At 51.8% G+C, this 17412-nt stretch overlaps 1 protein-coding gene across 1 annotated transcript in view; it reads left to right on the top strand.

The window, feature by feature from the left end:
- PRRX2 (paired related homeobox 2) overlaps positions 1 to 9716 on the top strand; it is a 49393-nt gene extending 39677 nt beyond the window's left edge. Inside the window, exons 2-4 of the mRNA XM_082623697.1 lie at positions 6302 to 6489; positions 7117 to 7295; positions 8280 to 9716. Of these exons, the coding sequence (XP_082479823.1) occupies positions 6302 to 6489; positions 7117 to 7295; positions 8280 to 8415 (503 nt within the window). The 3' untranslated portion in view covers positions 8416 to 9716. The remainder of the gene's footprint in view (positions 1 to 6301; positions 6490 to 7116; positions 7296 to 8279) is intronic.
- The last annotated feature ends 7696 nt before the right edge of the window (positions 9717 to 17412 follow it).

Here is a 17412-nt window from a genome sequence, read left to right as displayed (position 1 = left end):
TTGGAACCATCCTTCTACTGTGGGCGGGGCGGAGGGAGAAAGATCTTTGTCTTCAGGCGGGAAGAGGGTTGCACACAAGGAAGAAGGCCAAGAGCAGCGAACATATATCAAGCGATTACTATGCTCTTGGCACTGAGTTAAATTCAGCTCCTCCAGGAACTTTGTGTGACCTTGGGCAAGCCGCTGGCCCTCAAGGCTCCCAGAGGTGAGGTCTTCCTCCCGGAGGCTATAGGATGGAGACTCGGGGGCATTTCTGCACCAGTGAGATGACATGATCCATGGTGTCTCCCAGAGCTGGGGCGTAGAGTGTGACAGACCCCCGCATCACCTTCCCCGGGAACCGCGGGAGGCGGCCCCCTCGGAGACAGGCTCACAAACCGGGCCGCCTGAGCCTTCCCACAGACACAGATTCCAGTCCCCGCTGTGTGATCTTGGGTGAACCTCTCAGAGCCTCAGTTTCCCAGTGTGTGAAATGGGCCAGTGCCTCATAGGGCAGATGCCAGGATTCAGTGGATGGAAGCAGACAGAGCGCTTGGCATCCCTCCTGCCCACACCAACTTTTTTTTTTAAAGATTTAATTTTAATTTTAATTTTTGGCTGCATTGGGTCTTCATTGCTACGCACGGGCCTTCTCTAGTCGAGCGGGGGCTTCTCCTGTTGCGGAGCAATAGGCTCCAGGCATGCGGGCTCAGTAGTTGTGGCACGCGGGCTCAGCAGTTGTGGCACACAGCCTATAGAGCGCAGGCTCAGCAGTTGTGGCACATGGTCCCAGTTTCTCCTTGGCACGTGGGATCTTCCCGGACCAGGGATCGAACCCGTGTCCCCTGCATTGGCAGGCAGACTCCTATCCACTGTGCCACCAGGGAAGCCCCCAAACCAACTTTTGTTGAGCGCATCCCATCATAGCTGCCTTGATGGGAACCCCCAGGGAGATGTGACTCCAGACCAGTGGAGACCAGCTGGTATCAGGGGTGGGGAGAGTCTCAGGTTGTTGGGAAGGGTGTTAAGCGCCCTTGTGTGAGGGTTTCAGCTCCAAGGCACCACGCAGTTTGGCCAAAGAGCAGAGTTGTTTCTTCCGGCGCCCACTTGGAGGGGGCCGAGGCTGCAAAATGATTTTCATTTCAACACCCTCAGTTTTGAACTGCTAAATTTCCTGAAAAATTCTCCTTTTTTGGCTGAAATACCTCCTGCGTTGGGTTTGTGCCCAAGAAGCGTTGCCTGAAGGGGGGCGGAAATCGGCTCGCGATGGCTGGTGTTCCAGAAGCTTCTGTCCGCTCTCAGGCTCTTGATCACACAGGTTTTCAGCGCTCAGCCCTTGTTATTTCAGTTTAAGGTTTCTTCCAGCTCAAGGGGGTGGGGAGCGGGGGGTGGAGAGACATTCACCGGCACCAGACATTCTCATCCATCTTCACCTTTTCTTGGAGGAAAGGGGTGAGGAGTGAAGACTGAAGCGGGTCCAGGAGAAGAGGCCAGCTCGCCCAGGGCCACTCCGTGTTCCCTGCCATTGCCTACCCCACCCCCAGATGCGTCCCACGTTTGCAGTACTTCCCAAAGGGGAAACGTACTGGCCCTCAACTCCTGACCCTCCCTGCAAACCAGGGCCTCTCTCTCTCAGCTCTATGGACACGGTGAATCAGAGAATTCCCTGACGCGGGGCCTGCCTTGTGCATCGAAGTGTACTCAGCAGCATCCCCAGCCTCTGCCTCGACCCTAGGAGCACCCCCTCTCCCAGTCCTGACCATTAGAAATGTCTCCGGACATTGCCAGATGTCCCCTGGAGGCTACATTGCCCTCTGTTGAGAACCACTGGTCCAAACCAAGTAGGGTCATCTTTTTCCCGGCATCCTACCTGATTCCTGCCTGACAACCCCCCACCCTACCCCCGATGCAATGACTTACCAGGCTCATGGAACAATTTAGCCTCCGAACAAATCAGCTGGTTGCTTAAGAGTCAGTAAACCCTGCTAACCTGGGAGCTCATTCAAAACCCAGGATTGAGTGGTATCCGTGGCTGGGCCTGGAATGTTCTAGATGCTCAGCTGAACAACTTCTCAGCATCGTGGGAAGCACATAGCACGTATAAAGGGAATGTGTAACTGGGGAAGCAAAAATACAAGGTGTGGCCCCAAATCCAAAAGGTTCACAATGCATTCTGTTGGCCCAACTGTGGGCAAAACTGACCTTCCTCTCCACCGCTGCTGGGAAGCGTTATGGGGAATTTGGCCACATCTAGCATTTTACTCACTGGCCAAGCAATCCCACTTCTAGGAATCTGTCCCAAATATTCACTGGCAAAAATAGAAAATCATGTTTGCACAAGGTTATTCATTGTGGCATTCTTTAATTGCAAAAGATTGGAAACACACTACGTGCCCATCCATAGGGCTCTGGTTTCAGTTGACTAAACCACGGTACATTCGCACAACCGAGTGGTACAGAGCTGTGAGAAGGTACATGCAGGAGTTCTCTGCACTGGATGGAGGAATCCCTGGGATGTATTGCTCAGTGGGAAAAAAGGGAGATGCATAACAGGACGTGGTCTGCTATCTTTCAATATAAGAGGGGGAGAAAATATTATACTTGAAAAAAAAATTTGCAAAAAGCAATGCTGGGGACTTCCCTCGTGGTCCAGTGAGTAAGACTCCACGCTCCCAATGCTGGGGGCCTGGGTTCGATCCCTGCTCTGGGAACTAGATCCCGCATGCATGCCACAGCTACGAGTCCACATGCCGCAACCTAGAAGTCCACATGCCATGACCAAAGATCCCGCATGCAGCAGCTAAGACCCGGCACAGCCAATATAAATAATAAATAAATAAATTAATTAATTATATATTTTTCTAAAAAGCAATGCTGGAAGGATAGGGCAAAGGCTAATTTAAAAATTGTTCTGATATGTGGAGGGAGGGAACAAGAGGGAAAATATAATATGGAAAATAATGCAAATAAAGAGGGCTGGGTTTGTTGGGCTAGGTGGAGTGATCTCTGGAGCAAATTAGATAGGAAGAGGCGAGCTTCAGTTTTGGGACTTCCCTGGTGGTCCAGTGGGTAAGAATGCGAGCTCCCAATGCAGGGAGCCTGGGTTCAATCCCTGGTCGGGGAACTAGATCCCGCATGCATGCCGCAACTAAGACCTGGTGCAGCCTAAATAAGTAAATAAATATTAAAAAAAAAAAGAGAGAGACAGAGAGAGACAAGTTGCAGCACCAATGTGTTCAGCGTGATCTCATGCTTGTAAATTTTTTTAAATACACATTTGTAATTTTGTAAATCTTGGGGAGCAGAGGCGGGAGAAGGGAGTAGTTTGTTTCACTTTGTGCCTTTCTGTGCTGCTTGAATCTGTCACTGCGACAAGCAGTGACATTATTTGGTTATTAAAATGTACTTTTTTTTTCCTTACATGAAATCTCCAGATTTTTTAAAAATTAAATTTAATATTTATTTATGTTTCTCTCTTACTTTTGAATTTTGAGGTAAAGTTTGCATACAATAGTGTAGAAATCTTAAGTGGACCCTTCACTGAGGTTTTGTTTTTCTTCTTCTTTTTTTTTTTAATACAGCAGGTTCTTATTAGTTATCTATTTTATACCTATTAGTGTATACATGTCAGTCCCAATTTCCCAATTCATCCTGCCATCCCCCACCCCACTTTCCCCTCTTGGTGTCTATACGTTTGTTCTCTACATCTGTGTCTCTATTTCTACCCTGCAAACCGGTTCATCTGTACCATTTTTCTAGGTTCCACATATATGCGTTAATATACGATACTTGTTTTTCTCTTTCTGACTTACTTTACTCTGTAGGACAGTCTCTAGATCCATCCACGTCTCTACAAATGACCCAATTTAGTTCCTTTTTATGGCTGAGTAATATTCCATTGTATATATGTTCCACATCTTCTTTATCCATTCATCTGTCGATGGACACTTAGGTTGCTTCCATGACCTGGCTATTGTAAATAGTGCTGCAATGAACATTGGGGTGCATGTGTCTTTCTGAATTATGGTTTTCTCTTGGTATATGCCCAGTAGTGGGGTTGCTGGGTCATATGGTAATTTTATTTTTAGTTTTTTAAGGAACCTCCATACTGTTTTCCATAGTGGCTGTATCAATTTACATTCCCACCAACAGTGCAAGAGGGTTTCCTTTTCTCCACACCCTCTCCAGCCTTTGTTGTTTGTAGATTTTCTGATGATGCCCATTCTAACTGGTGTGAGGTGATACCTCATTGTAGTTTTGATTTGCATTTCTCTAATAATTAGTGATGTTGAGCAGCTTTCATGTGCCTCTTGGTCTTCTTTGGAGAGATGCCTATTTAGGTTTTCTGCCCATTTTTTGATTGTGTTGTTTGTTTTTTTAATATTGAGCTGCATGAGCTGTTTATATATTTTGGAGATTAATACTTTGTCCGTTGATTCATTTGCAAATATTTTCTCCCATTCGGAAACAACAAACAAGTCTTTTCGTCTTTTTTGTAGTTTGCTTTGCAAAAGCTTTTAAGTTTCATTAGGTCCCATTTGTTTATTTTTGTTTTTATTTCCATTACTCTAGGAGGTGGATCAAAAAAGATCTTGCTGTGATTTATGTCAAAGAGTGTTCTTCCTATGTTTTTCTCTAAGAGTTTTATAGTGTCTGGTCTTACATTTAAGTCTTTAATCCATTTTGAGTTTATTTTTGTGTATGGTGTTAGGCAGTGTTCTAATTTCATTCTTTTACACGTAGCTGTCCAGTTTTCCCATCACCACTTATTGAAGAGACTGTCGTTTCTCCATTGTATATCCTTGCCTCCTTTGTCATAGATTAGTTGACCATAGGTAAGTGGGTTTATCTCTGGGCTTTCTATCCTGTTCCATTGATCTATATTTCTGTTTTTGTGCCAGTACCATATTGTCTTGATTATTGTAGCTTTGTATTATAATCTGAAGTCAGGGAGTCTGATTCCTCCAGCTCCATTTTTTTCCCTCAAGACTGCTTTGGCTATTCAGGGTCTTTTGTGTCTCCACACAAATTTTAAGGATCCAGATTTTTTAATGTTTGATTAAATATTCTTTTTTTTTTGAAGTATAGTTGATTTACAGTGTTGTGTTAATTTCTGGTGCACAGCAAAGTGATTCAGTTAAATATATATAATCTTTTTTATATTCTTTTCCATTATTGTTTATTACAAGATACTGAATATAGTTCCCTGTGCTATATAGTAAGACCTTGCTATTTATCCATAAAATATACATTTTTTTTTTTTTTTTTTTTTTTGCGGTACGCGGGCCTCTCACTGTTGTGGCCTCTCCCGTTGCGGAGCACAGGCTCTGGACGCGCAGGCTCAGCGGCCATGGCTCACGGGCCCAGCCACTCCGCGGCATGTGGGATCTTCCCGGACTGGGTCACGAACCCGTGTCCCCTGCATCGGCAGGCGGACTCTCAACCACTGCGCCACCAGGGAAGCCCCCATAAAATATACATTTTTTATTAAGGTACACCAGACCCTGAACGGGACGGGGTTGGTTCTAAGTGCTGGGTGAGTGCAGTGGAGGAGAGGGGATTCCATATGGACTCAGGTGGTCAGGGAGGGCTCCCTGGAGGAGGGAATAATGAGCTGGGCCCTGCAGGAGGAAGGGTCAGCAGTTCAGCCCTTGGGTCAAATTGAAATGTGGAAATAAATAGTAGCTGAACATCCCCCCTCTCTTCTCCCTCTGTAAATGGGGCATGAAGAGCACCTGTCTATAGGATTCCTGTGAGCATCCATTGAGCTGTGGGTGCCTGAAGTCGACCCTTGACACTGTGACTCTCACTGCTCTTTCTTAATATATTAATATAATTCAACAACAAATACCCATGGAGGGTTTACCGTGCCCCAGAGCCTGAGCTAGGAGCCGAGGACACGTAGATGTCTCCAGTTGCCCCGCCCCCCCCACACCAGGTCAGTTGTCCCTCATGGCAGTGGGTGCTTGTCCCTGGGCTCCACAGGATGGGGACCTGGCTGCTTTTGTTCACCATTATGTCCCCAGGGCCCTAGCCCTGTGCCCGCCACCCAGTAGGTGCTCAGTAAATGTGTTGCAGAATGGATGGATGGATGGATGGATGGATGAAGGAATGGATGAATTGAGTGAATTAAAGGGAGGTGCTCCTGCTCTCGGGCTGCACCGTCCATCAGCAGAGGGAGACACAGGTAAAAGGCTCAGAGCACATTGCTGAGCTGGTGCCTGAGTCGTGATCATCTCGGCAGCTCCGGGCTGGGGGCCCTGCGGGCACCCACTGCGCGCTGTCCGCTGCCCCGCTGACCCTCGGGCCCCTCCCTCCGCAGGTGAGTGTCCCAGCCCCGGGCGCGGCGGCGCCGCCAAGCGGAAGAAGAAGCAGCGGCGGAACCGCACCACGTTCAACAGCAGCCAGCTGCAGGCGCTGGAGCGCGTGTTCGAGCGCACGCACTACCCCGACGCCTTCGTGCGGGAGGAGCTAGCCCGGCGCGTCAACCTCAGCGAGGCGCGTGTCCAGGTGAGTGCTGCCCATCCGTGGGCTCCCCGGGGGAGCGTGCAGCCACCACTCACCCAGGGTTAAGGAGTTGCCAAGGTGAGGTGTTTAAGAGCAGGACCAGCTGAGGCCAGGAGGCCTGAGGTTCAAATCCAAGCCCTGCCACTGACCCGCTGTGTGACCTTGAGCAAGTTACTCAGCCTCTCCGTGCTTTAGGTACCTCCCTGTAAAATGAGGATCACGTGGGTCTGTTTTATAGGGTTCTTACGAGAATGAAAGAAGTTGATATCTTTGTAGCTTAGAGCAGTGCCTGGCACATGGGGTTTGGATAAATAAAAGTCGTTTTAAAGTGTTCAGTGCTTGTTCCGTGCCAGCCCTGAGCTGAGTGCCCAGCATGCACCTCTCTCATTACAACCTCACAGCAGCTAAATGCTCATCTATTCATTCTTTCATTCATCCACTTGCACATTCTCCAACACATACTTACCCAGCGGCAGGCACCACTTATCACCCCCATTTTACAGATGAGAAAATTGAGGCTCAGAGAGGTGAAGCTGCCAGTGCAGGGTGGGTGGCAGAGCAGGCACACACTGGGTCCAAAAGGACTTGGGTCCCCTCGGCAGCCCGCTCACCCCTCCTTCCCGCCCCCAGGTCTGGTTTCAGAACCGCCGGGCCAAGTTCCGCCGAAACGAGCGGGCCATGCTGGCCAACCGCTCAGCCTCGCTGCTCAAGTCCTACAGCCAGGAAGCCGCCATCGAGCAGCCCGTGGCTCCCCGGCCCACTGCCCTGAGCCCCGATTATCTCTCCTGGACGGCCTCATCCCCCTACAGGTGAGAGCGGGAACCCTTTTGGGTCGGGAGGATGCAAGCAACCAGGGGACCCCGTGGGGTGTTTTAGGGCCCAGACTCCTTTGAGGATCTGAAGAGAGCTGGGAAATGTGCCCAGGTGCCCTGTGGACCTGGGGTGCACCAAGGGGTCTGTGGGCAAGTGTGTGAGCGTGTGGAGGGGCGAGAAAATGAGGCCTGTTTGGAAGGAGTGGAGAACCCACATCATCCTGAGGAAGCTGAAAACCTGCAGATTTCTAGGCTGGCACGAGCACCCCAGCACCCTTCGTCAACCATCCCGGAGAGAGGCCGGGGAGCCAAGGGAGTGGTTCCCTGTCCCAGGGGCCTGGCTGGGACCCAGAGTCAAAGTCTGGGGCAGTTTTGTCCCGGTCAAAGCTGGGGAAAGGTGGCAAGGCAGGAAGGGAGAGGAAGGAGATGCTGGCGAGTTGGGTTTCTGCACCCCACGACTCCAGGGACTGCCGTCCACCCCTTAGTCTGTGCGAGCAGCTCTGCTGGAGCCATGGTCTCGTGAGAGGCAGGAGCCGGTGGGTCGTGGGATCTGAGTCCTAGTGATGCCCACGCTAGCCTCACAGCTCTCCCAGCTCCCTCCCTGCCCTGCTCTTACCTGGGGCAGGAGAACCTCCAAGAGGCTTCCTTCCATACAGGTGTGTGTTCATCCCAGCCCCATCCTGCTGTGTGCCAGGCCCAGGGCAGGCGCTGGGGGTGAACAGGACACAGGGCCCGCTCTCAGGAAGCTCCTGGTCCAGCGAGGAAGGACCACAAGCCTACGGGGGTGGCTCCATGTCCCAGGGCTGACTGTGGGCACTTCTGCCTCTTACCCCCAGTCTTGGAAGGCTTCCCGGCCGAGTGAGCTGAGGAAGGGAGACAGGAGGACCAGAGGCTGGGGTCCAAGACTGGCCGCCAGAGGTGGCCAGCCCTTGTGGTCTGCCAGCCACAGCAATATGTCCTTGTGTCTTATGTCACCCCCAGCACGGTGCCGCCGTACAGCCCAGGAGGCTCAGGTCCTGCGACCCCGGGGGTCAACATGGCCAACAGCATCGCCAGCCTCCGTCTCAAGGCCAAGGAGTTCAGCCTGCATCATAGCCAGGTGCCCACGGTGAACTGACAGCCAGCCCCACCAGGACCCCGTTGCCTCCCTGGTCTCACGACAGCAGAAAAGAGGGCAGACACGCAGGAAGGTGACCTTCTCCTGTCCCCTGTCTCCAGGACAGGCTGGGTGGGCTCTCCTGGCCCCTCTCTTCAGCCCGGACTTCTGGGCCCAAGAGGCTGCTGAGGTGCCCAGAGCCTGGCTCAGCCCCCCATCCACGGCCGCTGGAGACTGCGGTCCCTGACCCTGGAGGTGTTGGGCTGGAAGGTTGGAGCAGCGGCTCCCCAAGGACCTCACTTACTTTGTGTATTAAAGCCAAAAAGCTGTTGTCTTTAAGAAATAAAAAAAAAAAATTTTAAGCCCCGAAAGATTGCGGGAGGGCGGACAAAGGCAGCAAGCCAATGAAGGGACGGCCTTCTGGGGCCAGCTGCCCTCGTCTGTGTGCCTCTTTCTGCAGGAAGTCCTCCATCACCCTGTAGAGCCCCAGGGGTGGGGAGCGGGGTAGGAAGACACAGACCTGCCCTGGAACCCCTGACACCCGGGTGTTTGGGAGAAACCCCGATGTGTGACCCTGGCCAGGACCCGAACCCTCTCTGTGCAGGGAGTGTCTCCCCTGCCCTATGGCAGGAGCAAAGGGTGTGTGGAGGCAGATGCTAAAATTAAATCCCTTGCTGCTGGGCATCAGAAGCTGGGGGTCCCCTGGGCATTTGACTGTGGGGGACCCGGGTAGATGGCCCAGAATGTCGGGGTGCAGAGTGGAGGTCCCAGGTGGGCTCACAGGACAGACGGGTGGTCCTAACAGACAGGGCCACCAGAGACCTTCTTCCAAGTCCTCCAACCTACCGTTTCAGAGATGGTCTCTGGGGGTCACAGAGGACACATATGCCACCAGGCACTGACATCACTTATGAGGAGTGTGCAGAAAACTGTGGGGTGAGGGGAATGGTCTGAAGCCAGCCCTCTCCACCTGGCCCCATGCCACGCCTGCTGATGGGCACACCCTCCAGGGAAGTTAAGAGATAATTTCTGGGAATTCCCTGGTGATCCATCCGGTGGTTAGGACTCGCTGCTTTCACTGCCAGGGCCCAGATTCCATCCCTGGTCGGGGAACTAAGATCCCAAAAGCCATGCGGCCGGAAAAAATAAAATATAATAAAGCGATCATTTCTGCAACCAGCCCCCAGGAAGTAAGACAACACTCCCCGACCCACAGAGGGCGCAAAGATGCTCAGCCCCTCCGGAGGGGCGGCCCTCACAGTGACACAGCCATCACACCTCTGGACTCCATGGATGGACCCCGTTTCTCTAGTCTGCCCCACCCACACCACATCAAAGCCCCCCCAAAGGGCCAGTGTCCCCCCCCCACCAGCCACAGGCTGCATCTTCTAGGTGACCTTGAATAGGTCAAAGCCACGTGACAATCCTAACACAAGGGATGGTCCCCATTTTTGTTTTAGAAGGTGTAACTAACCCCTGAGTGAGGTGAGGACCCTCCCCATCTCCCCCAGTTTACCCCCAGAGATTCTTCCCCATCCTCCATCAGGAATTCCACCATGAAAACACAGTTCTGGGCTTCCCTGGTGGCTCAGGTGTTAAGAATCCGCCCTCCAACGCAGGGGACACAGGTTCAAGCTCAGCTCCGGGAAGATCCCACGTGCCGCGGAGCAACTAAGCCCATGTGCCACAACTACTGAGCATGTGCTCTAGAGCCCGCGAGCCACAACTACTGAGCCCGTGTGCTGCAACTTCTGAAGCCTGTGCACCTAGAGTCCGCGCCCAGCAACAAGAGGAGCCACCACAATGAGAAGCTCGCGCACCACAACAAAGAGTAGCCCCCGCTCGCCGCAACTAGAGAAAGCCCGCGCGCAGCAACGAAGACCCAATAAACAAATAAATAAATAAGAAAACAAACAAAAAAGAAAACAAGGTTCTTGTGGGGTGAGCTTTGTCCCCTTCAGATGGGCCAACAGGCCCTGGGGACCATCGCCGTGTGACTTCCCTGTGGCTGGGCAGTTGGGACTCTGGTCCTTGGTGGGGGGAAAACGATGAGGGGGAGGCACAGGCTCCAGCTGAAGGCGTGGGGAGGGGGCATTCTGTTGATATATGGAGCTGGCTCTGCCGACCTGACTACGGCAGCCAGACCAAAGGGTTGACCTGTGCCCTGTACTGTGTGTGTGTATGGCGGGGGAAGGGGGTGCAGGGGGTACAGCCAGAGCTGTGTTTTCTTGCTCAGTTTGGCCTCTGCCTTGGGTAAGTGATTTCCGGGCTTCTATTTGCCATTCATTCACTGAACAAATATTATGAAATACTATATGTGTGCAGGGCTCTACGCTGGGCCCTGAGGAGAAAGCAGAGAGTTGACATGGGGTCCCTGGCTTCAGAGGCCACACCAAGCCCAAGGAGCCCCAAACCTAGTCTAAGGCATCCAGGCAGGCTTCCTGGAGGAAGTGTCCTGGAAGGATGAAGAGTCCACCAGACAAAGAGGGGAGTGAGAACAGTGTTTCTGGCTAAGGGAACAGCATGTGTAAAGGCCCTGGGGTAGGCCAGAAGCTGCCTCTTTGGGCCAGTGGGGATAGTTCTGGGCCTGGATCTCCTGCAGGATGAAGATGGAGAGAAGCAGGGACAGCTCACATGGGGCTTGTGTGTCCAGATCTAAAGTCTGGATGTCGGGACTTCCCTGGTGGTCCAGTGGTTAGGACTCTGTGCTTCCACTGCAGGGGACATGGGTTCGATCCCTGGTCGGGGAACTAAGATTCCACATGCTGCGTGGCACAGCCAAAAAAATTGTTTTTTAAATAAAAAATTAAAGTTTGGATGTCACCCTGGCAGTGAGGATCCATGGAGGGGATTTGCTCGGTGGAGGGACCCGCCCCTTGGACCCTGTTGGAAACAGAGAGACCCCTGCAGAGGCTGGGCTGGATGTCCAGGCAGGAGAAGTGGCAGCCTGGACCAGATGGGGACAGAGTGGGCAATCTGGGAGGTGTCCCAGACACAGCAGGGACAGGGGTTGATGACTAGATGTTGGGCTGGGGAACAAGGGGGAGCCCAGGGGGCCAGGACTTGGCTTAAGCACGTGGATGCCTGGGAGGAAGAGACCCTGGCAATAGGACCCACCTGGTAGAGGGGTCGGGAAGATGCTGGCCTGCCCTTCCACCCAGACAAGCGCTGGGGCCGTCCTGGTCTGAGCAGGGTCCTCCCTCACAAGGAGCTGACACCCACCCCAAGGATTTGCACCAGCGAAGGGCCGGCCCACAGGGCCCAGAGCTGTGCCCTGACGGGCAGCCCTGATGGCCTTTTTGTGAGCACGTGGACGAGCCCACCCAGGCCCTGGGCAGTGCCCCAGAACTCAGATGGAGGTGCATCTGGTCTTTCTATTTTCAGTCCAGAGGGAGGGGCCATGAAGAATCGCCAGGTTGGGGCTGCCTGCAGCAGAGATGGGGGCCACACTGGCGGGGAGCTCCCACTAGGGCCTGGAAGATGGGTCCCAAGAACACCAGCTTCAGAAAAAGCCATGGGCCCGGTTCCCCCAGAGGCGCTGGCCCCGCCATCGGGCCACAAGGATGTCAATGTCACTTCCTCTCAAGCGCTCAAGAAAAAACAGATCGGCCTAATCGTTTACACATGCTGCTCTGGGGAGCTGAGGGAGGGGCCACAGCAGCCCTCCTTGCGAAAGAAAATATATTCCAACATTGCTGTCACTATTGTAGCCGTAATTGCAGGGCTGTGTGGGCAGCTTCCCGGGCACCCGTCCCGGGATATAATTTTCCATGAGGATAAGGTACCCGAGGCCCCATCCCGGAATGGGAGAACTTGGAATCCTTCTCCCTCTGATTGCCTTTCCCCTTTTGGCCAAACAAGCTTGGGACAGGGCATTGAATGTATCTGCTTCTGTTTTTTTGTTTGAAATAAAGAAACTTGAGTTGAGAGAAAGAGAGAGAAATTGAAGGAAAGGCAGTCTGGCTCTTGCAAAACCCAAAACCTGAGAAATTAAGACCAGAGTTTTACCTTGGGCAAGGCACTTCTCCGGGCCTCAGTTTCCTCCTCTATAACATGGGGTGATAACAGAAGCCACCTCACAGGGTTGTTGGCAGAGTTACCCTCCATAAATGAGCGCTGTGGTGTATACGGTGGAAAAACACAGACCAAGGGTGGAGTTTAGGGAAGTCAAAATAGTCCCTGTTCTGGGGTGAAATTGCACATTCCCTCCTCAGAGAACCTGGCTCTTCCCCTTGTCCCTTCCAAGCCCACATTCCTTGGGCACCAGCTGGGGACCAAAGCTCCTGCACCTCTGCTGCCTGCCACTGGAGGGCGCTGTGGGGTCCCCGCCAGGCACAGAGCCGGGAGAACAAGGGCCCTCTCCCGCACGGATCACCAGAGATGGCTGCAGGCTCCTGACCCAAAGACAAAGAAACAAGCAAATCCCAGATCACCAGCAGGGGTCACAGCATAAACATCAGCACAAGTCTTTTGGAGGATGTACCAACAGCCACGAAAATGTTTGCATGCTTTCACCCGGTAATTCTACCTCTGAGCCCCACTTCAAAAACTAATCCAAAATGGGGTGGGGGGTGGAAGCAACATGTGCCAAGATGTTTATCATATGTTTTCATAGATTCAGTGTAAAAAATCTGGGAAGGGGCTTCCCTGGTGGGAAGCAGTGGTTGACAGTCTGCCTGCCGATGCAGGGGACACGGGTTCGTGCCCTGGTCCGGGAAGATCCCACATGCCGCGGAGCAACTGGGCCCGTGAGCCATGGCCGCTGAGCTTGCGCGTCCGGAGCCTGTGCTCCGCAACGGGAGAGGCCACAACAGTGAGAGGCCCGCGTACCGCAAAAAAAAAAAAAAAAAAAAATCTGAGAAGACGCAAACCAAGTTGTAAATACTTTAAATTTGATAATGGCTCACAATCCACTTGTCTCTATGTTTTCTGTAATGAGACTAATAACCTCATAGGGAAACAGAACAAGCAGGCCAATGTGATCATCTCAACTGCATGAGAAGCTCTTTGCAATGAAAAAAACGTGCTTTCTTCCCTTTTATGTCCCCCTTGGTGCCTCAGTCAGAGCTGGACTTGCCTTTTCCATCCCTATTGGTAAGTGAGTGGCCCCCATCCAAAGCTCGCTTCTCTGCTCCCGTTATCCCACAATTAGTCCTTCAGGTCTTGAAGCTTCGTGGTCGTCAGGAATTCCCTTCTCTATTGCAAGTGCTGGAAAGGGCGTGTTTGAGAACTTCTTAAGCTCTTAGTTCACATCTTAGAAGAAGTGGGAATGGATCGAGCTTGGGGTATGAGGACTCAGGAGTGGGCACCTTGAAACTGGAAGGTGCACTTGATAAAGTGGTGTGGATGACATAATTCTAAGATGTTCCCATGACTCCCACCCCAGGGAGACACACACTTCGTAATCCCCTCTCCTTGGGTAGGGGTGGAACCTCTGACTTGCTTCTAACCAATAGAATATGGTGAAGATGAAGGGATGTAGCAGATGTGATTAAGGTCCCTAATCAGTCGACTTTGACTAATCCGAAGGGAGATTATCCTTGGTGGGCCTAACCTAACCAGGTGAAACCTTTAAAAGAGAGTCCAGGTCTTCCCTGAAAGAAGAGATTCAGAGCAGAGAGATGCGTTCCCACTAGCCTTGAGAAACAAACAGCTGTGCTGTGACCTGCCTGTGGAGGAGGTGGCCCCCAGCAGCCAAGGGCCTCATTCCTACCACCACAAGGAACCCAATCCTGCCTGCAATCTGAATGAGCTCAGAATAGGATACTGAGCTCCAGATGAGACATCAGCTGAGGACTCCTTGACTGCAGCCTGGGAGACCCTGAGCAGAGAACCCAGTTAAGCTGGGCCCAGACTCCTGACCTATAGAAACCGTAAGACCATACATGGGGGTTGTTTTCTCTCTTTCTTTTTTTTTTTTTTTTGGCTGCACTGAGCAGCTTGCAGGATCTTAGTTCCCTGACCAGGAAACCAGGGATGGAACCCATGCCCCCTGCTGTGGAAGCACAGAGTCCTAACCACTGGACCACCAGGGAATTCCCTGGGTGTTGTTTTCAGCTGTTACGTTTGTGGCAACTTGTTACCCAGTGTAGAAAACCAATGCAGATGGAGATGGAGCTTGGAAGTCCTCTTGAGCTTGGCCTCACTCTGCTCACAGCACACCCAAAGAACCCTGGGACCCATGACAGAGGAGACTTGACACCTCTGCTCAAATTATCTGCCATCTTATCACTTTCCAGGCCATTCTGCATAAGCCGACAGATTAGTTGCCCTAAAACACAGCTTTGGGACTTCCATGGTGGCGCTGTGGTTAAGAATCTGCCTGTCAATGCAGGGGACACAGGTTCGAGCCCTGGTCTGGGAAGATCCCACATGCTACAGAGCAACTAAGCCAGTGTGCCACAACTACTGAGCCTGCGCTCTAGAGCCTGTGAGCCACAACTACTGAGCCTGTGTGCCACAGCTATTGAAGCCCATGTGCCTAGAGCCCGTGCTCTGCAACAAGAAAAGCCACTGCAATGAGAAGCCCGCGCGCCACAACGAAGAGCAGCCCCCTCTCGCCACAACTGGAGAAAGCCCGTGCGCAGCAACGAAGACCCAAGGCAGCCAAAAATAAAAATAAATTAAAAAACAAACAAAAAAACACAGCCTTGATCATATCCCTCTCCTGCCTAAAGCCTTCTGGGGCTCCCCAAAGCCCTCCCATCAAAGTACCATCACCCAGGCCAGGTGTTTGAGGTCCTAGCATCCAGTCCTGCTCTCCCTGTCCGCCTTAAACCCGCCTTGTCCCCTACTCCAGATTATTCAGACAATCCTGACAACTCAGTCCCCTCCTCCTACTGTCCCCCTGCAGCAACATCCTGCCCACCCAGCCCCGCTCTGCCAGTGAAAATGTATTCTCCAGAGGGTTACAATGTAGTGTCAACTTTTTTTAAAAAGCAAGCTAAATTCTAGACAGAAGATGCATTGGCATGTCTGGGGAGATGTGTGTCGCTTGAAAAAGAATAATTAAATGTTGTAATTTTATATTTGGAAAATGAAAAGAAAAACCATATTATTTTCATAATTCAAACTTTAAAAAGTGAAGCTACTCAACATGCTCTTGGCAGGCACAGATACCAAGAGAAGCAACCACTGTCTCATGGGTGGCCACACGGCAGGATCTCCAGGGAGGAGAGGTAATATATAAAATATAAATATTATATATTTAATATGCATAGATATATACATATTATGTATATTGCATATAATTTGAATGTGTATTTAATATGCATAGTTTAAAAATCTGGAAAGTCATAAACCATAGGGTGAACAGTTGTTTTCTCAGGAACGTGGGATTGTGGGTGGTCTCTATTCTTTATACACACACTTGTAAATTTCCCTACTTGGGTTCTAAAAATTGACAAAACTTTTTAAAGGTGCCCATGAAAGCATTGCTTATGCTGATGCAGCGCGGAAAATTAATTATCCAACAATAAGGGCAGATTAAATAAATGATGAGGGTATCCGGGATGATGGAGTGCCAGGGAGCTGTTAAAATTCATGATATTGACCATCGAAAGCCCTGGGAGGAAGTGCAGATGCATTATTAGGGAAAATCTCAAGTGATGATAAAAAGGCCAGGCTGTGAGCCCCTGAGCACAGATGCCACCCACGTCTGTGACACACCGACGACATCTCCCCAAAGCCAAAAACCCTCGATCCATATTTTTTGTTGTGGAATTCCATCCTGGATAGAAACAGTTCGGAATCCCTATCTCTACACTATGTGTACACACACACACATTCATTTTACACATCATTCATTCACTTAATAGAAACGCCTTAGAAGCTAGGTGCTCTTCCAAGACCTGGGGACACAGGCACGGCAAGAATAACGCAGACCCAAATCCCCGACCCCCTGGAGTGCACGTTCTAGAGGGAGAGATGGACAGTGAAGAAGGTGGCAGGAAGATGGTGAGGGAAGATGGCGCGGGGCCTTGCCAGCCTCCTCTGGGTAGTGGGAAGCCACCGGAGGACTGGCACACAGAAGCCTCTGGTCCTGGGTGGGGAGTGGACGGTGGGGGCCAAGGGTGGATGGTGGATGCAGGTATCCAGTTGGGAGCTGTTGCAATGACCCGGAGCATGACCAGGACAACAACTGCGTGGTGAAAATACAGGAAGATTTTATTTTCTTCTTTGAGCTTTTCTGTAGTTTCTAAACCTCTGATAGTGACCATTACTTGTGAGTACCTGTAATTAACAGTTTAAAATCTCATCCACCTTTCAGCTTCCAACTCAAAGGATGCCTCTCCAGGGAATCCTGCCTGGATTCCCAGCCACCCGGACAGACACCCCTCTTCTGTGACTGCCCAAGGCCCAGCCCACCTGGAATAAGAAGGGGTCCGTCTTTCCGCCCTAGCCAGCCTGGAAGCCCATTCCTGAGGCCAATGGCCTCCCAGGGACACACACAGAAACCCCAGGAGCCCTTAATTCTGGGGGAATTAAGGGGGTCCCCAGGTTCTGTCCCCGCCTCCAGGACTAAAACCAGGCCCCTTTGTCCTCTCATCTTTGCCTGTTCCTCCAAGTCTGTCACGTACCAGGGAGGCTCTTGGAAGCCTGGAGCCAAGGAATCCATTAAACGAGGGAGCCCCAGTGGTTCCCCAGAGGGGCCCTCATAGGAGACTGGGAAGCCCAGGTGGATAGGGTACACCAGCCATCACCTGTCTTGGGCTTCCTCCTTAGAAGTGTGTGTACTCAGGACTTCCCTGGTGGTGCAGTGGTTAAGAATCCACCTGCCAATGCAGTGCACAGGGGTTCGAGCCCTGGTCCGGGAAGATCCCACGTGATGTGGAGCAACTAAGCCCGTGCGCCACAGCTACTGAGCCTGTGCTCTAGAGCCCATGCACCACAACTACTGAGCCCGCGTGCCACAACTACTGAAGCCCGCGCACCTCGAGCCCGTGCTCCGCAACAAGAGAAGCCACCGCAATGAGAAGCCCGTGCACGACAACAAAGAATAGCTCCCACTGGCCGCAA

Source organism: Mesoplodon mirus, assembly GCF_964341445.2.
Source record: "Mesoplodon mirus genome assembly, chromosome: 1".
In the NCBI taxonomy this organism is placed as follows: Eukaryota; Metazoa; Chordata; class Mammalia; order Artiodactyla; family Ziphiidae; genus Mesoplodon; species Mesoplodon mirus.
This window is presented reverse-complemented; position numbering and strand designations above follow the sequence as displayed.